The sequence below is a fragment of the Carassius auratus genome, chromosome 25 (assembly GCF_003368295.1).
Source record: "Carassius auratus strain Wakin chromosome 25, ASM336829v1, whole genome shotgun sequence".
In the NCBI taxonomy this organism is placed as follows: domain Eukaryota; kingdom Metazoa; phylum Chordata; class Actinopteri; order Cypriniformes; family Cyprinidae; genus Carassius; species Carassius auratus.
Window position 1 is genome coordinate 16,589,019 of NC_039267.1, and position 26,782 is coordinate 16,615,800.

The window sequence follows — 26,782 nt, forward strand, 5'->3', positions numbered from 1 at the left end:
AATAGAGAAACACAGAAAAGATGCAAAAAAGTACAGTACAGTAACTAAAAAAAAACACTAAAAGTGATTAATTTATCATAACTCCAAAATATCAGTAATCTGTTTCTGGTGTATGATTTTTGTTTTGTTTTGTTTCGTTTTTAATTTAGCTCAACTGTTGACTGCATTATAGATTCATATGACCTTAACTTTACCAACTAGTAATGGCAACTCATGCTGTTTTAAATGGAATAATGGACTCCAGTCCATTCAAAATGAATGAATATTTGGTTGTTCAGTGATTCATTGATTCAATAATATTGTCTAGAAGTTCTCATAGTGGTGAACAAAATGTGTCTGGTCGTGTTTGTTCTTTTGCTGGCAGGCCTTCTCCACATTCTTAGTCAGACCAGGAGGACCGCAGCTAAACACGCCGATCTTCTCCACCTTTAACAAGGAAACATCATCAGTGGTGTACGTGAAGTTGATATCACTGTCACAATGATCTAATTAAATGACTTTTTAACCTAAAACTTAAAATGACTCCTTTCACAAGATCCCTTATGAATCACAGATATTTACTAATACATGAAGATTTAGAAAAATGCAATAGTACATGCCCTACAACTGTAAAGATTACTATATCCATAAGGATAACTGTAACGATGAAGATAACTTTAATAATAAACATAACTACAACAATAACTACAAAAATAACTAACGATAACTATAACATTAGAGATAACTATAACAATAGAGTTACAGTAACTATAAAGAAAACTGTGATGATAATGATAACTAACGATAAAGATTAACTAACAAAAAAGATAACTATAATGATAACTATAAACATAACTGTAACAATAACGATAAAGATAACTATAACAATAACTACAACGATAACTATACAGTAACTATAACTAAAAAGATGATAATGATAACTATAAGGATAACTGTATGATAAAGAACTTTAACGATAACTAGAATGATAACTATAACAATAAAGGTAATATCTATAACTTTAATGACAACCATAACGATAAAGATATCTATAATGGTAACCATAACGATAAAGATAACTTTAATGAAAACAACAATGATAACTATAATGCTAAAGATAGCTATAACGATAAACATAACTATAATAATGACTATCACGATAATTATGATTATAATGATAAAAATAACTATAACGATAAAGACATCTATAAGGATAACTATATTAGCATATTAGCATATTATATATTATATTAGCATATTATACTGTATATTGGCAACTCTTTCCCTGCTAAACACAGAATTTTCTGTGTTTCCACTGTTATACACTAGGGGGCGCATATCCTGAACGTGCTGATCAAAAACACAGACCAGGAAGACGCAGTATGTAAGCATATGCATATGAAAAATATTGCAATCATCAACACTAAGGGCATATAAATGAAAACTGCCTAATGTTACAGTTATAATCCAGAAAGTGGTAAAGGCCTGTGCAAGCTTTGGGAGATTGAAGCCATCTACTGCATCCTTTCTTTGATATATTACTGAATTTGATCCAGATGTAGTATTCAATAAAAAATGTATTTTCTCAACTTCTCTCCCAAAATGTCAATTTTTTATGGAAACCTACCTACATTCAAGTGTTGATAAAAACACAATGCTTGAAGCTAGAATAAAACTGAAAACTTATTAACTTATTATTATTTTTTTGTTTAAAGTAGAGGGTCTAATCTTTATTTTGTTTTATTGCATGTTTAGATATTCATACCACAAAATATTCTGAGGGCCATGAAATTTTAGTGAAAATCTGCAAAAACACTGGTGGTGGCTAGCAACTTCTGTCAAAAATCTGGTGGAAATAGTTAACTGTAAAGCTTCAGTGCATTTTAGAAGCAAATTATTTGGCTTCTGACCTCTGGATGAACTTCCTGTAGCGAACTGAGAAAAGCCAAAAAGGGTGGGCGGCCGAAGTGTGTGACGGAGCGTAGGCCGGTGAACAGACTCCTGTTCCACACCCTCTGAAAGTGGCGCTCACAGACATACTTGAGAAAGAGAAAGAGTAATGATTTTACACCCAGCCATAACTTCATATCAGTTACCTGCTTTAGATTACATCACAGTAGTCCAGTTGAACTTACAATAACCTTATAAACCAATAAAAAACTCTTATCATTCTCAAATAAACAATGGATTTACCAGCATAGTGGTGCGGAGATCGAATTTCTCAGCCAGCTGAGTGATGTAGATGTGCACTGACACCAGCTCCTGAGCGTCCATGTCCTCCACCTCTCTTATGATGTCAGACACCCACTCGAACTGATGCTGAGTCCGTGTCACCCAGATAAAATACACCTAGAGGCACCATGTTAAGAGTCGTTAAAGTGACGTGACATTCAGCCAAGTATGGTGACCCATACTCAGAATTCGTGTTTTGCATTTAACCCATCCAAAGTGCACACACACAGCAGTGAACACACACACACACACACACACACACACACACACAGCAGCCATTTATGCTGCGGTGCCCAGGGAGCAGTTGGGGGTTCGATGCCTTGCTCAAGTGCACCTAAGTCGTGGTATTGCACCCGAGATTCAAACCCACAACCCTAGGCTTAGGAGTCAAACTCTCGAACCACTAGGCCACGACTTCCCCCTCATTAAAAACTCAATCATTAATTACAAGACATTAAAAACTTTTTGCACATTGTATTTTACCTTTTTGCAGTGAAATTTGAACTTGACTGAAGATTTGAACACCAGGTCTTTTAAGATGGAAGCAAAAGGTGTGACTCCAATCCCAGCGCCCACCAATACTGACACCTCATAGTCTGTCCACTCCTGATGGCCCTCCCCAAACGGCCCATCCAGATACAGCTGTCGACATACAGCAGGGTCTAGCTTTCAAATACTGTTCATTTGATCACAAAATTCTAAAAATGTAATTTTTAAACTCTTAAATGTGGAGCAACAGTGTGCTGTGGAGTCTCAGTTCAAGTGACAGAACAAGGGATTAATATATCTGAAAATAAATTTTGTTGAATATAATAGTTTTGTCATTCATTTTAACTTCTAATTTTATGTACCAAATGTATGTACCAAATGAAGGGGCTCCCTGTATCGGTATCGGCACAGATAATTCTAAATAATCGGTTATCATATCGGCAGCATTCAAGTTTATCTACATCTATATTAACCGAAGACAAACTGGGTATCCTTGCCTTTGGATATCCTCCAAACTCCAGGAGATTTTCAGGGGTGTAGGCCTCTCGGAGTTTGCTGGTCCAGGGTCCCACTGCACGGATGTGAAGGCTGAGGGTCTCCTCATGTGGTGCGGAGGTCAGGGTGAAAGGATGGTACTCATCTGTACCCAGCGCCAGGCATGCGATACGTACCCACTGTCCCGAGCGGTAGACAAAACCTTGTGGACGCTTAAATTCCAGGTAAGTTACACCTGGCAGTTCAGAGAAATTGAGAATCAAGTTTGTTATCAGTGCCACTAGTCCACTTTAGACATTCTACTTGCCATAAATAACTTTGGCAGGAAATATCAACTAACTTTCAAAAGACTGTTTATTTTATTTTATTTTAAGGTTAGAGTTAGTTTAAGTTCACATATAAAAGCAAAGTTACTTATAGTCAGTGTTGGGGGTAACAGATTTCAAGTAACTTGAGATATGTAATCAGATTACTTTTAAAAGTAACTAGTAAAGTAACACGTTACTTTTAAATGTATCAGAGAAAACATGTTACATTTTCAAAATAGTAATGAAAGTTACTTAAAGAGTTAGTTCACCCAAAAATGAAAAGTCTGTCATTAATTACTCACACACATGTTGTTCATTAATGACAGAATTTTCATTTTTGGGTAAACTAACCCATTAAAAGTAATACAAGACACCTCTCCTGTCCCCGAGTTGAGAGAGATTGGGAGTAAGTGTAGCGGGACTTCATTCAAGCTGAGACTTATTCATTTCACTTTTACTTTTAAAATAAACAAGCGAGCCCAGTTCAACTGACAAAAAGTAATAAAAAAAATAATGTCTTGCTTTCGATAAAAAGTAACTATACTGTAAGTAATGCAATTAGCTACTTTTTTAATGGAGTTACGCAATATTGTAACGGATTACTTTCAAAAGTATCTTTCCCCAACAATGCTTATAATCATTAGAATGACTGTTGGGTGACCATCAAAATAAAGTGTTAGCAGATACTGAGCAGACAGTCTACTAATACTCTAATAATTCATAGTTGACAAAGCTGCAAAGTTACTTTTCGCTTGTAGAATGTCTAGAGTGGACTATTATAAAGAAAGTGTTACCTAATTGGAGATTTTAAACATCATTTTATTTTAAAATAAATAAAGTGAGTCCTGAATTCAACTCAAGGTTTCCTATTATGAGACGCCGTAAGATTTCAGAGCAATTAAAAGTGATCACGTTACAGCACATGACACAGCGCTGTGTGCTCAGGCCCTTGGAGAATCTGAGATAAAAGAGCTTTGTGATGGATCTGCTGAGATTATCGTCTACCTGAGGGCAGCAGCTCGGCTTTCACTACGGGGATCTCCACCTTCTTCCTGTTGAGGCTGATGAGCTTGTCCAGGAGGAAGAGGAGGCCAGGGGGGATCAGGTAGATGTGGAAGCGGGGCTCCTGGAGGAGGGCGTAGCTGCCGTGGATCACAGTCTGCCAAATGAGATGAGAGAGAAAGAGAGCAAGTCAGTTCCTGTGTCCAGTCCAGTCTTAGTACATAATACTGAAGCTCTAACACTCATTTATAGGTGCTTTTTTTCCCTTTACCAGGACATAGACGAGCACATATAGGTGGTGTGTGATCCAGAATCCTCTAAAGCTGATGCGTCTGAAATAGTGCGAGGCAAAGACATACATAAAGGCAAAAATCAACAGCAAAAGAACTCCAGTGAGACCTGAAAGAAAAACAAAACAGAGTGTTGCAGCAAACACACGTCTAGAAAAAATAATAAACCGACTCTGTAAATGTAATACTGAATATATCAAAACAACACTGAATGTGCAGCTTTACCAGGAACTGTCTTGAAAAACCAGAAGGTCCATTTCATTGGAAACTCAGACCTGCAAATGACCAACACAGAATTTAGGACAAGACTCCTGCACTAGTAGAGTTTCCTAGAGGAAACATATATTCTAAGAATATTTTAAGTTCCCATTAAAATGTTCTTTTTTTAATGTTCTTTGAACATTCACAACATTCCATGGTTACACAAACACTCTAGAGAACATTCCATTTTATGAAACCATCTCAAACAGTAGTAACACTAGCTGGGTTTCCATCCAAAGCTGCGAATTTAACTTATGCGCAAAATTGGAATATCGTACAAAACATTTGCGAACATATCACCGAGTCAAAGAGAACAAAATCGTCACTTCCTGATAAACTGGAACTATAAATCACTAAGAAAAGTAGGAGAAGCTACTGAATATAATAATTTTCACATATCATAAATTGCTTGCGGCTCAGAGCGAGCTGACGAAACACAATGATTGTGGTTATTTCTTTCGGAGGTGGATGCTGCTTGTCAGTCGTGCAAGACATTTCTGGGAGGCAATTATACAGAAATACTCTGATGACAGACATTGCTCGGGCATTTCTGAATGACCATAACAACATTTTAGATGCTGTGGTACAAGGTCGCTCCGCTGGTTAGTCAGGTTCAGTGTTGGGCAAATTACGCTGAAAATGTAATCAAATTACTGGTTACTCCTTTTAAAAGTAATCACGTTACTGTTCTGATTACTTTATTTCAAAAGTAATTAGTAAATAGTTACTTAATTACTAGTTACATTACTTTTTTTCTCTATGAAAGTTATGAAATCCCCAGCATACACGTTCCAGATAAATATTTGTTATTAAAGCATCAACATTCACAGAACGCTGTTAATTTTAACTAAAGCAAGTGGCTGCTGCGTGCATGGTTTGGCAGAATGCAAGCAAAGAGCGCTGCATTTATAATCTCTAAAAGACATCTCAGTTCATCGCAATCTCACAAATCTTAGTTATAACACAATATGGATAATTAATATTTCATAATGTCTACGATTCGTGTGTTATAATGAGAGGAAACGTGAGCATGCTAATTTCAGCACTGCAACCTGCTAATCATTAATATTTTATATTAGTTCATGTTGCTTTTGTGCAATAGATGAATAACAATTTATTTGTTTTATTTTGAAAATTATAGCGCGTTAGAATACTCCGTTACTAAAAAAGTAATCAAATTACAGTTACGTGTTACTAAGTAATGCGCTACTGCCCAACACTGGTGAGGTTTTACCTTCCCATAGCGCAAAGTCACATAACTTTTTTAATGCGCTAAGAGGAATTTATTCGCTAAATGCATTTCCATCTCCCATTATTTGTATTAACCTTTTATCGCACAAGTCAAAAACCACTTCAAGCGAATGTAAAAACGTTTTTTTTTTTTTATATCAAGCCATATTTATTCGAAAGTCAGTGTTTCCATCACTCAATTCGTCAAAATGTGTATAGAAGCAGGGTGATGGAAACCCAGCTACTTAAAAATTGTTTGATGAATATCCAAGTGAAACGTTTCTTATGTCAATCAAGCTGAACATGAATTACCCATTGTTGGAGAACACTCTAGGAAACAGGCAGGCAAGAATGCTGAGGTCACTGATGCAGAAAACATAAACGTTGACCACATGACCCAAACTGTGAACAACTGGCACAAAAATAGATCAATAAATAAAATATTATATGAGCACATGTATTAATACAATTGATGTATGCCACATTATGTATTGGAACTTTGAACCCTGGTAATTAAATGAATGTGATTCACACACTGTATGCTATAAACTGCACAAATATGTCTTGACATACAAAGTGTTAAAGCATAATTACAGGGATATAACATTATACTGAATCATATCTGTGGTGAAATTCTTTTGAAAGGGGTGGTTTAAGGGAGAGTTTAAAATATTAAATGCTAGTGCATGTAGAGCGAATTGATCTTTTCTGACCTGAGAGGACAACAGCAACTATAGCCATGTGACGGTGAAGGTCGATGGCCGCATCGAATGGGATGTATCTGTTCAGAAAAGTCTCCCTGCACATGGTTATCAGGTTACGGCACACGGTGAGGAGCATGTAGGGAAACAGGAAGGAGATAGCGGCCGCAGAACCACGAGACACGAGCACACCCACCATGGAGGTCTCCGGGATGCCACTGGCGTGGGCCTGTAAACCATAATCTACAAACATTGCTATTGGTTTGTAACCATTAGTGCGGATCTCCAGTGTCACAAATTAGGAACTATTCAACATGATCACAATAAATCAAGTTAAGGCTTGAATATGCACAATACAATGTTCAGTGATGGAAAGAGAGAATATAAAGGGACACTTACGGTAGCATCTTTCCAGTGCTAGTCCAGCTGAGATCCCGTATATGATGACTATGCAAATGATATGTCTTCTGTAGTTTTCTATGAAGCGTTTGAACTGCTGGATCCATTGCTGCACTGGGTTTCTATTGTAGCGTTCTCTCTGAGGCCTCACATACACCTTTGGGTTGCTTTGTTCAATTCTAATGAGGGAAAAAAGAAACATATTAGGCTTTAACTAAGGTGGCTTGACAAAATCAAGACTTGTGTGGTTTTTTTTCAAAAGGCTAGACTGTCACTGGCACAGTCCTTCAGGCTGCTCTGATTCTCTGCTTCATCTCCACTAACACTGTCTGCATAATATGTAAAAATCTAGTTATTTCTGCTACTGCATCAGTCTGTTTAATATTGTCAGTCAACTAAAGTTTATGACGTTCAAAGCGAAACCTGACCAATATTACATCACAGAATGCTGGCATCACTTCCCACAAATACTGGTTGCCACATTTCTCAATAGCCAATAAATGACGGGTTTCACAAAGGCTTAAATCTAACACCTAGCTGAGCTCCTAATGACCATACACATGTCAGAACACGTTACATAATGCTACACATGCTGTAAAATAACCACAGCAGAGATGTTATACATTAACGTCTCACTTCTTGATCTGTCTTTGACGAAGTTCCTGCACTTGCTCCCCCTCAGGCCTGTGAGTAAGCTCTTCCATGGCTGAAGAACTACAAAACAACTTTAGCTGTATTACCGTGTACCCATTTAAAATTTGTTTTATGTTATATCATTTTTATTTACCAATTTTTCTCAATGAAAGATACTCGCTGTTGTCTGGATAGTTTTTTCTTACCAAGTACTTCCATGCCTGGGAATACATGAACAACAGTTTCAAAGTCAAATGAGTCTTTGTTTGGGGAACTAAGCAATTTATGACATGGGGGATTAGAGCAGAAAGAAAAATATATCTTTAACCTTTAATATTGAGCTGAGCTGAATGGTCTCGCAGCAGAAAGTGAAAATCCTCCCAGGAGAAGGAATCTTTGTTGTCGAGACCTGCTGCCTGAAGCATAGCTGCTATACCATCCTCAGCCTGACTCTTAGATAAAGCACTTCCAGAGATATCAATGAAAGACCTGCACAAGACAAGAGGAAAAACTGGCTAGAAGAAAGAAGAAATCCTTCAGAGGAGTTATTGAAGTCTCCTGAATCTATAATTTCAGGTTATTATCAAGAAATCTTTGCACAAAATACTTTTGCTCTCTACAAGGCTCAAAAATTAACAAACATTAGAACCGACCTGAGTAAAGAAGTGAACTCTTCCTTGGACAAGAAGCCATCTTCTTTAATGTCATGCATTGAAAACAGAAGCTTAGACTTCTCCTCGGGAGTACCTGGATTGGAAATCCAATCAAATCTTACCAACACAACACAGTAGCACCATAACACTGTGGCATTCTAACAACACAAAGTTACTTTGTAACATTGTAATGCTTCAATGTTATAAAATTGTAACATCCTTACAACATACAGTAGCAAGGCGATTTTGTAGCATTGTAGCATTCTAATACTGTAACGTTGTAACATCACAACACCAAAAAATTAAAAAATGGTTAAATCATGTCACAAAAATGTAACAAGGTAAAGTTGTAACATCATAAAACTGTAACATTGTGTAACATTGTAACACTGTAAAAGTGTCCTAATCCTAACCATGTCACTTAAAAAAGGTAATATCATGTAACAACAATGTAACGAGGTAACAAACATTGTGGCATTGTAACATCATAAAACTGTAACATTGTGTAACATTGTAACACTGTAAAAGTGTCCTAATCCTAACCATGTCACTTAAAAATGGTTATATCATGTAACAACAATGTAACGAGGTAACATTGTAGGATTGTGAAATTGTAAAATTGTAAAAGTGTAACAGTCTAATAATGTAACAAAGTAGCTTGGTAGCACTGAAATATCGTACAACTGTAACGTTCTAAACGATGAGAAATTTGTATTAAAATTTGAACAATAGAAATTTATAGAATAGTAATAAGCTTCATTGAGACTGCCAGCCCAAATTCGAATTTGTGCATTTCCAGCATCAGTGACTGTCCACACAGTGTATTGAAACTGTTCATATCCAATTTGTGTGTCCATAAACGCTCTTTCGTTAAGGAATGTGCCTTGGTTTCTATGGTAATGCAATTTGCGTTGTTATGGCTATGCTAAAAACAACAATAACAGCAATACAGTTTGCAATACAGATGTTGTCTTATGACATGACATGTTTATGTTTTACGTGGCAAGAGAACGTGAAAAAGCTATGCTAAACCCGATCTGACTGGTCAGACTTAAATGAATTTCAAGAAATACGAATGTAGCTCGAAACGGATTTACATAAATTGCACTTAATGTAGTTCGATGCTGTTCAGACTTTCTAAATATGATTGGATTTCAATCGGATTTGCACAAAAATCGGATTTGGGCTGACAGTCTGAACGAGGCTATGTCCTAACATTGTAACCCTGTGAAATTGTTAAACATCCTAACGACATAAAAAGGTAACTTTGTAGCATTGTAATACTATAAAATTGTAACTTCAGTAACAAGGTAACAGCAAGGTAGCTTTCTAGCATTGTAACATTTTAACACTATTATATTTTAAAATTACGATATTGTAACGAAATGTAACGAAACATTGCACTGCAATACAAAAGATTTGAACAACCTCACCTCTCATGAAAATGACAATAACATCCAGGAACTCCTGAAACGAAAGGTATCCGTTACCGTCCTTGTCAGCCAGTGTGAACATGGACTCCACAAAGAGCGAGTCAGGCTTCAGACCGAGCACGCTGGCGAATTCAACTCGTGTGAGCTCACACTGTAAAGCTTCTCTGGTCCTACAGCTCAAGTCTCCCGCGTCACTTTTATCAATGTCCAAGACCTGCGGGCAAAAAACACATGTATGATGCTACTCCACCACTTAGTGAAACTTTATCAGCAGAACGAAGACAAAATGACCTTGTAGACACATGAAGAGACAACTTACCTTTGAAAAAGCGTGCTTGAAGAACGTCTCCACAATCTTTTCCCTCTGTTCTCTGGTCACCGCATCTCTGAGAATCTCTTTCTCACTCATTTCCATCACGGTGAGATTCTGAATTCTGCCCTCCAGCTCAGAGCGCAGGTGACCCAGGAACTCTGACCTCCGGCCAACGTCCTCAAAGAACAAAACCTTTCGGACAGAAATCCAGCATCTTAATGTCTCATTGAGCATTAGATGAATGATGGCAACAGACTGAACTCCCAAATTCCTACCAGATCATACTCTTTGGGGATCTTCAGGAGCAGTGCACGATGCTGGTGGTCATTGGATATTAACACATTGAGGTGGTCTTGATCGCCCAAGCTGTGAGAACTGAGAAGAGACCCATTCTCATCAAACATCTGGAGTACGGTCTTCTCGTTGAACACAAGTGTGACTTGTTTGGGTGCAGTAGTGTGCCCTAACCACTCTTTGGCTGAATAAAAAAAAAAATGCAATGACAGAGGTTAATAAACTCATCTTCACTGGCATTTCAGACCAATGTGACAATGCATGTGATATTACTGACCAATAGTTTCATGTGCAGGTTTCTTGTCTGTGGTGGAACCTCTGAGCTTCTTCTGGAATCGTTTGTATCTGGCTGTCCGGACATGAGCAACGACACAAGCTACGATGTAGCTCACTGTCGAGAGATCGAGAAAACATTAAAAACAATGAAAATACTGTACATAAATATTATTATATAAAAACTGTATTATTTATATTAAATGCTATATGTGAATAATATTATTTAAATGTATTATTTTAGACGGAAATTTGCACAAAGTTTAAGCTAGCTTAATAAATAAATACTGTTGTTATATATTTTTTTATTTTAAAACAAAATAACATTCCAATCTTTCTTAAACAAAATATGAAAATACATAATTATATAAAAATACTATTGTTTGTATAAAATTTTATATTTAAAATACTATCATTTAAAATTCTAATAAAGAAGACTATTTTTAACTCTATCATCCAATAAATAAACTATTATTAGACATATGAATTATTTTAAATGGAAAATACACAAAATTTGAGCTAGATAAAAATAAATCAATTAATAATGTTATCTATTTTTTACTTACGAATACGAATATATGAAATACAGTTATTTAAAATTCTTATAAATAATACTATTTTAATACTATAATTAATAAATAATACTATTATTCAACATTTTAATTGTTTTCTAATACAATTCACACAAAGATCCATTCAATATGTTTTTAAAAAAAGGTCATATTATTATTATTATTTTAAATAAAATATATAATTCTTATTCTATAAAATACTATAACGTTTATATCTTCTGTGGTTTAATAATTAATGCAATAAACAAACAAACTTTTATAATTCCAGACCAAATGCAGTTGTCTATAAATATATGAAAATGCAATTTAACTTTAATAAATTTATAGCACACACACAAACAGACAAATGACACTGACCAACAGGAAACAGGAAGAGCACCACCACTGTTACACCAAAACCAGCCTGGCTGCTGCTGTCAAAGTAACTCATAGAGGAGGCTTTTGTGCAGGGGGGAAGATCGGAGGATGTGATTGGCTGAGGCTGGGGGCAGGGATCACCTGCACAAAAAAGCCCAATATAAACACATCACAGCTGTTTAATATGATTTTTTCTCTGAGTATGTTGTTAATGCATTTGGGTTGCTCATTACCGTTCAGCCAGAAGAATACATTCCTTTGAATGTCGCCCTCTTCTGCACTGGTGACCTTCAGAAGGACATCATGAAACGTGGTGTTACGAATGGCTTGGATCTCCTCCTCAGTGAACAACCTGAAAGGAAGGATATCTTTCGGGATTTAGTGTGCTCATCTGACCAAACTGATATGGCTTCGAGTAATCGTCAAAGGAAAATGTCCCACCCATTTTGTTTGTTCTCAAACCAGAAGCGGTCAGCGTTTCTTATGCGTTCAAACTGGTCCAGGATGATGGTGGAAAACACTGGACCTGGTCTTTCCTGGGATTCTAGCAGGCCGCCCACAAATAGATCTAGTCTGGAGGTATCGTTCTCATACAACTCTGCCAGCTCCCTTAACAACTGAAAAACGGTTTTAAAGAAACAGATATATTTGCACTGTGCTGGTTGGGGATATTTTATTGAGAGATTGTCACTGCTGGCTGTAACAGCACCTGTGTGTTATTCAGTTTAGGGTTGATCTCGTCCCAACTGTTGACCGGCCGCATGTTGAGGCTCTCTCTGATCTGATTATAACTGGGCAGCCCGAAATCACGCCCCCTCTGGATGGTCAAAGCCACTGCGTCAGAGCGCGAGAACCGCAGGGGGCCGTACATGTAGTCTAATGGAGAAAAGGAACAGAGAAGATGTGTTAACCAGCAGATCGTCTTTGATGCCATTGAATTATTTGAAAAAACCAACCTCTGAGATCCTCCACAATGATGTTGTCCTCTCGCTCAGCGATCTGAGAAGCCATGCCCATTATTAGCTCATCCACATCCTGACGGGACTGCAGGTTTGGATTCTAAAACAAATAGAACTTGATGATATAGCAATGTCATCTTTTATTTTATTGCATACTATAATTTTATAATAATTTTTACAATTAATTTCAAATGTAATAGCATGGTTGCATAATCCAATCCAAACCAAACCCTGTTTATCATGACTCACATTTCGGTTCCAGAAGGTGTTGCATAAACGCAGGGCAGGAGATTTACTTGCATCATTGTTCACAGCGCTTTTGTAGTGGCATGTCCTGTTTCTGAATCCCAAAATCACATTTCAGCACAATTTTAGACACAAAGGAGGATTTTATATATACACTATCAATTGGAAGTCATTACAATTTTTGCTGTATTTTTTATCCAAAACGTCAGCATGAAGTCAATATAACGCCTTATATATATGCAAAAAAATTAAGTTTAGCAAAAGAAAATAAAGTTTTGCAAACAAAAATTAAAGTATTGAGGAAAATAAATTAGCTTTTTGCAAACAAAAATAAAGAATTGCAAAACATAAATGAAACAGCGCGACAGCAACCATGACAAAAAACGAAAACAAAAAGACTCAAGTTAAAAAAAATAAATTATCTTACAATGACAGTAATTTATTAATTTATGCCAGTAGTTATGTAAATGAAAAACGAATTCGTGATCGATATGAAACTTGAGTCGTAGACCTCTTTAATGATGTAAGTTATAGTTTATGAAGTGAATTGCATTATTTTACATTAAAACTAGTGTGAGCAAAGAACGCTTCTGTGCGCTGGTGTCCTCCCACAAGTTAAGAGATTTTAAATAAACACTTGCAGTTAACCAAATGAAACAATACACATTTTAATGCTATAAAATTGTGCACATCGAGAGAAATTAACAGCAGATGTTCACGGCAACAACTTCTTTAACTTAAGCCAACACTGCTAATACAGATACATTTGTTAATAAAGTAAATAAAACGAAAACATGAATATTGTAATGCTATTGAATGAAAAGAAACGATCCACTTGAAAGTCTCGCTCATCATGACAGGACCTGGATCGGTGAGCTGTGTCTCGGGCCGATGACATCACTTCCAGGGAGGCATGTTGTACACGCCCCCATCCCTTGACTCCGCCCCCACGTCAAAACAGTGCCACAAAGAGAGACGTGCAGAAAAATGAAGCGCAAAGGAAAAATAGTATCGCAAGCTCAAACTAGACTGACACGCAAAATACAAGCAGCGTTGCAAATAAATTAATAGATATGACCATGGAAAATATGTATTGCAAAATCATTGCCTTCGCGCTGTTTCATTTATGTTTTGCAATTATTTATTTTATTTTCCTCAATACTTTCATTTGCAAAAATTTTTTTGCGTATATATACAGCGTTAAATTGACTCCATACGTCAGCCTTGGTGAGAATAAGAGACTTCATACCAACCCCAAACATTTAGTGTAAGTTGAATAGAAATCCTTGAAAGTTACTATGTCAATGGTGTTTTGCAATGATTGAAATAAATGGCTTTCAACTCATCAGTTTAACAAAAGTGATTTGGGAAATGTACCTTTTATATACAGCGGTTGGAACAAGAGTCAGCCAGTACCTCACAGCAGCAGCTTCAAACTCAGCAGAGATCCCTGGATCAACATATTTCTGATAACCTGCAGAAACAAGTCATTTCACAACATATATCCCATTATTAGCTCATCTTTTTCACTAACCACTGTGAACAGTACTGCCCACAGCAGAAATGACATACTTGGCATCTGTTACACTGTAATGACGTACATGTCAACGACATGCTGTCGATTGCGAAGCCGCCTGCATTTTACACAAACCATGAGAGAGATCTTAACCGACCACAGGTTAGTCTCGTGTAGCCAGTCTTCTGACTTGTGGCATGAGGTCATTATTGAAATTACAAATAAAAAAATAATTTGTTAATCTCCACTAACATACATATTTGTAAATGAATGAAACTCAAGTTGTAATGTGACCTTCAGACGGTCAGTGAACGGACTGTGGTCAGTGGGTGTGCCATCTGAGGCTTAGACAAACCACAGACTACTGGAGCATGTGCACACACACACACACACACACACACACACACACACAGAAATCTCACCTGGATAGGAAGTCACTGGTTTTCCCAGATGGGCCGGCAGCCACTCATAGAACGCTATATTCTGAGGAAACATCGATCATCAAATCAGAAATAAGAGTGATATATCATTATATTTATACGCCAGTGTTCAAAGGAGATGTGAAGTGAAGGATTCTGCATCACACTCCTCCAAATTGGCACCTGTTACATGAAGTGAGTCAGTAATAGAGGATGTGCTATACCTGAAATGTGGCAATAACCTTCTTTCGGGCATTTTGGAAAAGCTCTTCGTCTGACCAAGAGGGGTGTTCCTCATGCAGTTTGGAGGCCAGGTAATTGTGGTAACGAAACCAAATAATTCCCTCAGTGACCGTAAAGATGTTCTCATTGGCCCAGGAATTCCCGAACTCTGAGAACACACAAAACCAGCAGCTGAAAACAACTTGCAACATTTCCATAAGCCCTCTCTGCATGAAAAACCCAAACTAATCCTGTGCAAAGTGAAACATTACTCCAATACGTATCTTGTTCGCTTGTACTTTATTGCTAAGTGTTTTGCTAGCTATGAAGCCATTTACAAGAGATAAATAGATTATTTAAAAAAAAAATGATGGTCTATTGGCATCATATTTTACGTGCCATGCCTTATATCGGTATTATGTTTTTAATTTTTTTACAGTAACATACGGCAACATGTTGTTATGGGTTTTAGCAGACGCATGCTCATACAAAAGAATTTAACCTGGTGACGACCTAATTAGCGGCGAAAAGATTAAAATTTTTACCTGAATCCCTTTTACCAAATTTACCATGATAACCAGTATTAAATCACGATAATTACTTTAGTCACAGTTGCAACAATACCACTCTAGTATTTATTTAATTATTCAATCATTTATTTATTATAATTATTATTTTTATTATTATTTTTTATTTTTATTATTTATTTATTACTTTATTATTATTATTATTGTTATTGGATTCATTAAATTAAATTAATTATTTATTTATTCATTAATATGTTTATTAATATTCATGAATAAGTCTATTTATTTATTTATGCATATAATACATTGATTATGTATTTGTCCAAAATGAAATAAAATGGGTAACAGACAAACAAACTAATGAAACAGTTATCCATTAAGAAAATAAAAAAGTACTTATTTTCCCATAAAAAAAAAACAACAACAACAAAACAAACGAATGAATGACAAAGATTATGAAAGCTTCTCAGTGTTTGCAGAGGGTGATTTTGAAGCAGTTTATAGCAGTTACATAATTGCAGTTACTAAAATGCTTTAAAGGAACCTGTGGATACCATGGTATAATTTTGTAAGGGATGTTGCAAGAAAGCATGAATGCAAAATATTCCAAGTATTATTAGACAAAAATTCCTAGGTTAGCCATGTGACTACAGACCATATGTGGTCATAAATAAATAGATGTAATACATCTTAAAGCAGCAGCTCCATATGTTACCGTAGAGCTCCTGTGAGCCGGGGCTGGTGCTGGGGTCCGGCGCACTCCACATGAGGTAACCACTGCTGCTGCGCCGGGGCATGTCCTGTGAGGAGCCTGACGCCAGCAGTCCTTTGGAAAATGTTCTCAAGGCATCACACCATGAGCTGGACGACCCATAGATGGAGCTGCCATCTATCCATGCTGTCACATGATTCACCTGAAACGAATTATGTGTAAATCAAAACCTCAGCAGATACATTCTAAATCATATATGATCTATTGCGTCTACACACCTGTGTGCGAGGATTGTTAGGACTATTGCCTGTGCTCAGATCCCAATCTGCTCTCTGGAAGTGGAGCAGGACCGGTTCAGAAGAGTCAGAGCCAAAGACAGGATCTTCTTTCTGGACTTTAATATGCATAAATTCAGGAGGGCAACCAGGTCTTCTGGACTCTGAGATCTCAGACCACACATGGTAACCTAATGTAGTGATAAAGAGCATGTGTTAAAATGGCCATCACGAGAATTTAAATTATCTTATATCGGGAAAATATCTACTGAAATCCTTAAAGAACTCTAAAACGGGTTTAAATTCTTAAAGGGATAGTTCACCCAAAAATGAAATTCTGTCAATAATTACTCACCCTCATGTCATTCCAAACCTGTGAGACCTTCGTTCATCTTAGCGACACAAGTTAAGATATTTTTGATGAAATCCGGGAGCTCTCTGACCCTCCCACAGACAGCAACACAACTGAAATGTTCCCAGGTCCAGAAACGTAGTAAAACAGTCCATGTGACATCATTGGTTCAAACTAGGGGTGTCCCCGACTAAGGATTTTCAGTCGAATCGGAATTTTCGAATCTTGCTGATATATGACTGATAGTCGAATCATATGTTTGGGGGCGGGGCAAAATACATTGAGTCAAGTCAGACATTCGACAGCCATAATTACTGATGTTAACACGAACAGGGAAAATGTGTAACAAGTGCCTCGCAGATACAAACGGGGTAAATAATGTTTTCATAAAAGATAGTTAACACAAAACGTCAGCGAAACCCTAACAATTCACAATTTTTACAATAGTGCTATCATTATATAGTTAGCATATATGACAGAAGTTATTAATGTTCTGCATTTCTGTTTTGAGCTGCGCGCGCTGAAGATGACCAGTAGAGTGACGCATTTGATAGCAAGTTTTTAATCAATGGGATTAAACTCATTCTTTCATGTAGAATATGCTTCGTTGTTTATACAACATAAAATGAACGTGTCTGCGCGGCTCTAAATGCGAACTCCTTTTGTGGACGCGTTCTTCACGAAACATTGCGCTCAATGTGTTCAGCATGCGTGCTTTATACTGAACGTAAATAATGCTGATTACATTGATGCGAATCTGATTTAGCTGAATCGCAGCTCAAGCAGTTAACCAAGACTCACTTTCAGACACCTGACAAGACACTCTGACTCGAAATGAGCAAAAACACCAGCGTATCTGATCCTGTCACGCTGGTTTTGCCAAATCATTCCATCACTCCAACAGTCACTGAACCGACGAAAAAGTTACGGCTGGACACTGATGAGCTGGTGATATGCAAATGTGAAAAACAAACACTTGAATGAAAGGCCCAAATGAATGTTCTTATGGTTTTCTCATTGCTCATGTAAAAAGGTGATCTGAAGAAGACTATTTTATATTCTTTATATGCTTTAGAAATGTAAAACATCCATGTTTCACTTCATTATTGGGTGCTTTAATAATTAGCCTATATCTGTGCTTACGTTGCATCATTGCATGATTATGTAAATTAACTAATTAATCAGTTATTTGAACCAGTTAACGGAAACCAGCTGTCCAAAAGAACCAGTTGGCAAAAAACAATCAGATTTCTCTCTGTTACAGATAGCAACTTTATAAATAATGATCAGTTTCTTGCACAGACTGATCACTTCACTTCATAAGACCTCAATGTATTAGAAAGAGCCACAGGTATTCATATTGTGTTCCCTGATTTGTGTTTTTGACTTTCAAAATGATGGAAGCCGCTGACTTCATCAATCTCCAAGTGCCACAGTTTCAGCTAAAAATCTTCTTCACTCAAGGAAAAAAGCCACCTATATTTGAGGGTAAATTGACAGCGCATTTTTCATTCTTGGGTAAACATTAACTTGTGAACCTCTGCAATCACTAGCTACATTTACAAGCAGCCAAATAATCTGTTTATTGGTGGACTGAAAAGACTTCAATGAAACCGCTCAATTGATCTAGAGATGAAATTTCAATTAGATTGAAAGAGGGGGTGAAATAATGAAATAATCCAATCAAAAATGAAAAAAAAAATAGAGCAAGTAAACACTTGAATCTGACTATTTTCCCAATCATATTCAAAAATATGTGCTATTCCAGTTGACTGATTCAGTCCATTTTGTGAATGTTTCATTTAACTAAAAAATTATTCCTTTTTTTTTTAGGCCCCGTCCACACGGAGACGCGTTTCTATGAATACACACATATTTTTTATCGGATAGGCGTTTCGTCCACACGGATCCGGCGTTTTCGTAAAGTGAAACTGCTATTTTTTGAAACCGGGTGCCAGAGTGGATAAATTTGAAAACGCCGTCTTTGCGTTTTCGTCTGGACGGCTAATCCGTATATTTTCTGAAACGATGCCGTCATCAGCCCACGTCTCCCCCCTAGTCAGACACCTCTACGTCACGTAACAGCAACAAAAACATGAACAAACACTGAACGATTGTCTTTTTATTAACTAACATTAACACTGATTAATAAATGTATTGTTCCATGTTCGTTTGTGTACCACGCGCAAGGTTTATGAACATAGTCCAAGTCTTCTTCTCTGTTTTTAGTGTATCTCTGTGGCAGGATTACAGCGCCACATACTGGTCTGGCATGTATACTACATTTTGCGGTTTCGTGTGGACGCGGATATTTCTTGAGACGAGGAAAAAAAAGATCGGATTGGGGTAAGCTCCGTCTCCGTGTGGACGGGGCCTTAGTCTTTGCTTGTTTGCACTTTTTCTTCGCTGCTGTAACTTGGAAATTTCCCCATTTTGGGAGATGAATAAAGGTTTATCTAATCTAATCTAAAAGGATGAATGATTCCTTGTAAACTAGACATCACTACTCCTCTTATGAGTAATTTTATAGTGCTTTTGCATCTGTTCTGAAGCTTGAATGTTACAGTTCCTATTCAATTGCATGGTAAAGAGATGCTAGCAAATTCTTGGTTTTTGTACCATGAAAGAAAGGTCTGGAACAGCATGAGGGCAATTAAATTGTACAATTTTTATTTTAATTGGGTGAACTATCCCTTTAAGGTAAATTACACTCAGGATGTCTTTATTAAAATGTGAAACTATAATTAAAGGGCTGGCTCTTCAATCAACAGGTCGTGCCTTGTTTAAATGAAAGCGTCACTCACCGAAGGCCACAGAGAGAACGCTTTTGTTACTGTGGGACATGAGACCGGATTGGCCACTCATGGCTATGTTGCTAATCTGGCGAGGGTTGGGCAGGTGTGGTTCCTGTCGGGGCAGATAAACGCCATCGCTGTACTGCGCCGGAAAGAGCCGGACCAGTGCTGCATCTGCGGGGAGAACATCCTGATGTTTCTTTCCTTCATTTTTTTGGTAAAAAGCCTAAACGATGTATGAATTCATTCACCTGCAGCCCCTCGGTCGTGATCTGCCAAATTATTATACCATCCATCATACCTTTGAACTTCCCAGGTAATGGCAGAATTGGCACCTGTTTGGTTCAAGATCAAAGGGAGTTTTGCAACACTACAATAAATGTGAATCATCATATAATGTAAGTTAATGACGTATTCATTTATTTCATACACATTCAAGCTGTTCTTAAAATGTCCCAAGGATTTATCTAGAATTCAAAATCTAATTTACATCATAAAATGTCCCTCAAAAAATGAAATACAAGAATAGTAACTTTAGTAAATAAATAAACATTCAAGATTAAAGAAAAAAAATGTGTATTTTGACGAGACTTTTTGTTACTAAACTTTTTTTTACAAATATTTTTAAATAACCTTGACTGAGGTACAGTTTATTGAAATACTTCACAGTAACTTTCATGAATAACAGTAACTAGATATAAAAAAAGCTGGAAATTCACATTTTTTATATTACGCACAACGCAAGGTTCAGAAATCTTAGACCATATAGAAAATACTGTCATTTTTTTTCTGATTAAAACTGCATTAAAAATTTGAGAGGTCCTCAGGACTGGTAAACTGAAAAATAAGTTTAAATAAAATCGTTTTTTTTTTCATTTCAAAATTACACTGAACTCAACGTAAATTGCCATTTCTTTGTAATAATTTGTTATAATTTACCAACAATTTCTGAGTGAAAATGGTTTCTATACCATATTTTTCAGTGTAGATATAGACAGACTTCTACTCACCAATAGCTGGACAGAGAACAGACAGTGCAGTTAAAGTTCTCCAGAGAACCTCACACAAACCCATTCTGGCAAACCAATGAATGAAACACCTCTTCACACAAGAGCACTTGACTTCAGACTAGAAAACCGCTGTGAACAAGCAGACACAACTTTCCTTTAAAGACCGACAAATCGGCAACTTTAGAGAACACATTAAGGCAATTAAAATCTAAATACAGTCACACCTGTCTAGAGAGAAGCAGACCTCACCTGTGCGCGAACAGATCTGGATAGCAGCGAAAACAAAAGGAAGAGTCCGACCCACATCCACACCTGCCTGTTTCACACTGGATTTATGTTGGAGGGCTGGTCATGCGCCGTTGACTCCTCTCTTTTGGGAATACCAATCAATGCAAATCAAAGCTGTTATTAGGAAGTGCGATCCTTTAAAAGATGAGCGCCGAGAGGATCATCTTATTTCCAGGACACATATTTTCCCGTGTTGTTTCGCGGCTCACGTTGCGTCCACAGGTGAGTTGCAATGCGGCTTTGTCGTGGGGTAGGGATTTCTAAATCTCTATTAAGTAACATCCAGTTCTGTCGGAGTATGAAGGAAGATCCATTGTGCTTTGACGACCGGTTATCATAGGCTACATCCTCGTTCACGTTCAAAATCACCTCAAGGTGCGCTTACCTGGACCGGGTACCTGAGCGGGACCGTTTGCTTTATAACGGACTGATCTGGAGCGCTTAGATGTATTTATTGTATATAAATGAATCATTTAATTATTCATATTTTAAGTAATTTTATAGATTTTAAAGACAGATCTGATGTGAGAGAGGTTGAATTATGGGGGGTTGTTTCCGTAATGAAGGCAACATAGCCCTATTTCAGGGGGGTTAACATTTAAATATTATTTTTAACTACAAGCTTTTGTTTAAAAAGGGACGAACATTTTTTACTGCTAAAGTTAGAGCGCGAATTTCAATTGGCGCCAAACAGTCAAAAGAGGTTTCTCAAGCATGAGTTAAATTTCAACAAAACCTAAAACTGTCATTATTTAGCCTCTTCTTACAGTTTCACATCTCACAAAAAAAGTCTGAGAAACTTCCACTGGCTGCCAAAAATCCGCTCGAGTTCGGGTTTCGCTAGACGTATTTAAATACGGGCCCTAAAATTTGGACCCCCTCAAAGTCACTGTATAATTCGCACACTAGACTGTTATCTGCAATCTTCAGGTAACTGAGCCTCTGGCCAACACTGTCCTGCTTTCAGCTATAGTTCTCGCCTGTGGAGGGAAGATGACTTTCTACGATGGCATTTACCCGTTTTACCCGCTACAAAGGAGCCCGTTCATCGTCGACATCAGTCTGCTGGTCGTGATCCTGGTTTTCTCGGTTCTGGCTGTCAGTTTCCTCTTCATTCTACCGGGAATACGTGGCAAATCGGTGAGTGAGTTGGATCAGTTTGTCTAGAATACCTATACAGCTTTATAAAAAGGATCAATGATAAATAAGAATGTGAGAAAATCTAACGGTGAAAGCTTTCTAAAATTATAGTTTAAATACTGTTCAAACGAGTTTGGAAATTTATGAGTCTCAAATTGTGTTAACCATCAGGTAAAAGGTGATTCAGTGTAAGCTGAATTGAGTTCTCAAATACATCATTTCATGTTGCCCTATTTATTTATATTTTCTAACCCTATTTTTTATTTACATTTTTTTTAGGGAAAATACAGATTACATTTCTGTGTTCGTTTTTAAACAGTAAAACTGTAAACTGTACGGTAACACCTTTTAGACTAAAATTTACATATCTGAAGTATTGTTTGTCAATTTAGTTGACATTTTTGTGCAATGGTTAATTTACAAACCCAGCAAGAAGTCTGGGTTTATATCAATACTTCATATCAGTCAAATATATATAAAAAATAAATAATTCAATTTGTGCAAAAAAATAACATTGCAGGAGAGAGAAGAATGTTAAAATAAAATTTCTTCTTTTTCAGAGACTGTTCTGGATGTTCAGGATAACCATTAGTTTATTTATTGGAACAGTTTTAGTAGGTGAGTATTTCAAGTATTTTTAAATAAGTAAATTAATCGGGAAATCGAGTTGTTGCTAGATATGTTTATATTGGCCTCAAAAATATTCTCCTATTTAACATTCATTTAAAACGTATGAATTAAATTTGCATTAGACAACATACACTGCTTGAGCTTTCCTCAAATTTCACGAATTTTTCAACATTTAATCAAGGTCAAGGTAATTACCAGTGTCTTTCATTAAATTTAAGTGGTTTGGTTTGACATGTTTGTGACATAATGCAAGTGAGTAAGAGTCTAAAAATTCAACTTGAACAATAGGCATAATTAGCCTTTAATTCCAATTATCTTGTGTTATTATAATAGCTGCTGAACTTGTGTAACATAGCCTACATTTTCATTCCATGATCTTCTTGTCCACTCCAGCATTGAATTTTACTGGAGACTGGGCTGAAGCCAGCGTGAAGGCCAACGCCAGCTACAAATCCTTCAGTAATGCTGTGGTGTCTGCTGAGGTGGGGCTTCATGTGGGGCTGTATGGCATAAACATCACACTTAAAGGTAAACCCTACACGTCGTCAATACTTATAGTACAATTTTCAAGAAGATTATTACTCCAATTTAGGTTTCATGGGTTCTTTCAATATCCGTTCCAACAGGTGAACCAGTATCGCAGATAAATGAGACCATTGACTACAATGAGATCTTCAGGTGGTCGAGCAGCGTAGATGAGCAGTACGATGACGCGCTGAAGCGAGGTCTTCCCAACCCCATCCTTTACATCGCAGAGAAGTTCACTCGCAACAGCGCCTGCGGCCTCATCTACCAGTACAGATACTCAGGCCGCTTCGCCTCAGCCAATCTGTGGTAAACCAACACACAGACACCACCAATGTCTTACTGTAGTGTAAAGAAACCCCATCCTATTCAACAAATGCAAACAAGCTAAAGTACAGAATGGCCTTCTCCCACAGGACGGCTTTTTGCTGCTGGCTCGTGGCCAATATCCTCTTCTTAATGCCTGTCATCCTCTACGCCGGGTACATGATGATAGCCACGGCCGCTTTCATCTTCTTCTCCATGGCTTCCTTCTCAACTATATTCAATGTGATCCCATGTGACTTCAGTATAGGTGCAGAGTCCTTAAAGACAGATTACAGCCATTCCTTCTGGATCGCTTTGGCTACAGGTAAATGCTTCTTACAGGAAAGGGCGCCACTCTCAAAAGTTTTTGACTCGGAAAACAAAGAAAATACGATAGGAAAAGATATCGATGTAATCTGTGGCGCCAATACTTTTGGCAAACCATATTAGGTATACAGGTCTTTAAAGAACCATTTTTATTTTCAGTCCGAGGAACCTATTTGTGCAATATTTACTTTTAAATATAAAGGTTCTTTACTGGCATCTGAGGTTCCATAAAGAACCTTTAACATCTAATGAAGCTTTCAATTCCACAGAAGATTCTTTATACTGGAAAAATGTTCTTCACACTAAGAAAAATGGATCTTTTAGGAACTGTTCACAGCAAGGTTCTTTCGGGAATCCAAAATGGTTCTTCTGTTGGATCCCTTTAAAAAGCCCACTTTGGAACCTTTATTTTAAGAGTAAGAATATTCCAGATTTTCAAAAAATAAAAGTTCCAGAATTTTCACAGTGATGTCATAGAACCCCCAAAGAACCTTTCTGTGATCAGTTCTTTGAAGATCCATTTTGTGATTAACATAATCTGAAGAACCTTCTTCCACTATAAAGAACCTTTTGTGCAAAGGTTCTTCATGGACCCATCAATGCCAATGAAGATTTTTTGTGTGTCTGGTGATTATTTTCAGGTTTGCTGTGCGCTGTGATTGGTTTGGTGGTGGTGCTACTGGATTGTCTGTTTCCTGCGAGGATGAGGGAGGTGTTCAGTGTGGGCGTGGACAACGAGGATGACGAATGCCACACTGGTGAAGGCTACCTCAACTCAGGCTTTCTAGAGGGAGTGATCTATGATGACGACACACAGACGGGAAATGTCTCCATGTCTCAGCAGATCACTACATTAACAGTACGTTTAAAAGCACAAAGAAATGCACTGCAGTAACATTATCAGAATAGAAAAAAGATTTGGTCATTTACGCACCATCGTGTTGTTTCAAACCTGTATGAGTTTCTTTCTTCAATGGAACACAAAAGGAAATGTTTTCCATGCAATAATAGCATATTACTATTTAACTAAAATCGTGCAATGAAGTGTTTTAAAAGTTTGATTAATTTTTTCCCCCCATTTTTTACAGAGACTTTGACGGGCAGTTTGATGTCATCTACAACTACTACTTGAAAACTTTCAGACTGAATTGCTGGGAGCATCTGTACATAGAACTGTTACTGATCCAGCTGTTCTATACAAACTGTATATTCATATGTATATATGTACATAACACGACAAAATAACATACAAATTCTACAATGTGTCTGTTTTCATTATTTCTGTTCCAGTTCTTTTTAGTCAAATGAGATATAATTTGGCAATACCACGACTAAATTCATATCCACATGAGCATAATTCGTTACATTTAAAATATAGACTGCATAGGCTTTTTTCAATGTGTGAGCTATCGGAATATGGAAGTTCATTATTAATTATTATAAAATAATTCATATACAAATAATTCATATGCACACACACACACATCATTAGCAAAAAAAAAGAAAAATAAAACCATAAAAATATTTTCATTACTTGAAATAAACATGAATTTAAATCTAAATGAAAAAGCTTAAACTGTTATAAAGTTATATGACAGTTACTTTTTACTATTTTACTATAAACCTGTATAAACTGTATAAACTAATTTATATAAATGATATTAACTATATATATATATATATATATATATATATATATATATATATATATATATATATACACACATATATCCGTAATGTCTGAGATGCAGATAGGGATTCATTCATGAGATAAAATTCATCCATTCATTAAAATCATGCATATAAACATCATTGCGGCTCAGGTTTTCAGATGAATATTTTCAGATATATTTTCAGTCTTCAGATCCAGCATGCTGAACTAGTAATCTACAGAAATAGTTCATTCACAGTGTACAGCACCCATTTATCACAGAGACACTGAAGACAGCCAGATCAACTAAAATGCAGTCTATTCAGCAAATGGAACAGATATCTTTGGATTTTAGCATGCTTTAGTCCATTTGTACATTTTTGAGTGTGAAATGAGTATTGTTAAAAATGTAATCTATTGATAATGCCCTACTTTACTGATTTAGTGTACTTTAGTGCAGTCACTTGGTATTTTTGATGCAAAAGTATTTTGTTAATTAAGAAAAAAAAAAAAGCTTAACCCAAAGGCATTTAACATACAGTACAGACCAAAAGTTTGGACACACCTTCTCATTCAAAGAGTTTTCTTTATTTTCATGACTGTGAAAATTGTAGATTCACACCGAAGGCATCAAAACTATGAATGAACACATGTGGAATTATATACATAATAAAAAAGTGTGAAACAACTGAAAATATGTCACATTGTAGGTTCTTCATAGTAGCCACCTTTTGCTTTGATTACTGCTTTGCACACTCTTGGCTTTCTCTTGATGAGCTTCAAGAGGTCGTCACCTGAAATGGTCTTCAACAGTCTTGAAGGAGTTCCCCCAGAGATGCTTAGCACTTGTTGGCCCTTTTTCCTTCTGTCTGCGGTCCAGCTCACCTCTAAACCATCTGGATTGGGTTAAGGTCCGGTGACTGCGGAGGCCAGGTCATCTGGCGCGGCACCCCATCACTCTCCATCTT

General features: G+C 36.8%; 2 protein-coding genes across 3 annotated transcripts; one reads left to right on the forward strand and one right to left on the reverse strand.

The window, feature by feature from the left end:
* Positions 1-303: 303 nt before the first annotated feature.
* Positions 304-21,060, reverse strand: LOC113043896 (dual oxidase 1-like). The gene is made up of 33 exons (XM_026203475.1): positions 20,948-21,060; positions 20,189-20,272; positions 19,947-20,111; positions 16,794-16,981; positions 16,519-16,717; positions 15,279-15,445; positions 15,058-15,118; positions 14,497-14,593; positions 13,123-13,213; positions 12,871-12,973; positions 12,624-12,790; positions 12,356-12,531; positions 12,148-12,266; positions 11,915-12,055; positions 10,990-11,103; positions 10,694-10,896; positions 10,425-10,610; positions 10,106-10,319; positions 8,673-8,766; positions 8,348-8,508; positions 8,174-8,240; positions 8,023-8,100; positions 7,387-7,565; positions 7,000-7,230; positions 6,599-6,698; positions 5,021-5,070; positions 4,777-4,904; positions 4,509-4,662; positions 3,198-3,430; positions 2,695-2,853; positions 2,173-2,328; positions 1,890-2,018; positions 304-426 (listed from the first exon to the last, which is right to left on the reverse strand). Exons 1-33 carry the CDS (start codon positions 21,009-21,011, stop codon positions 304-306), a joined length of 4,581 nt encoding a protein of 1,526 aa, XP_026059260.1. The 5' UTR covers positions 21,012-21,060.
* Positions 21,061-21,204: 144 nt separating this feature from the next.
* Positions 21,205-25,616, forward strand: LOC113043899 (dual oxidase maturation factor 1-like). Of its 2 annotated transcripts, XM_026203477.1 has the most exons (8): positions 21,205-21,457; positions 22,203-22,375; positions 22,936-22,993; positions 23,399-23,533; positions 23,632-23,839; positions 23,947-24,161; positions 24,805-25,022; positions 25,252-25,616. In XM_026203477.1, the coding sequence occupies exons 1-8, from the start codon at positions 21,337-21,339 to the stop codon at positions 25,258-25,260; spliced, it is 1,137 nt and encodes a 378-aa protein (XP_026059262.1). In that variant the 5' UTR covers positions 21,205-21,336; the 3' UTR covers positions 25,261-25,616. The 2 variants fall into 2 exon arrangements, with proteins under 2 accessions (XP_026059262.1, XP_026059261.1); XM_026203476.1 differs by lacking the exon at positions 25,252-25,616 and having other exon boundaries at positions 24,805-25,085.
* The last annotated feature ends 1,166 nt before the right edge of the window (positions 25,617-26,782 follow it).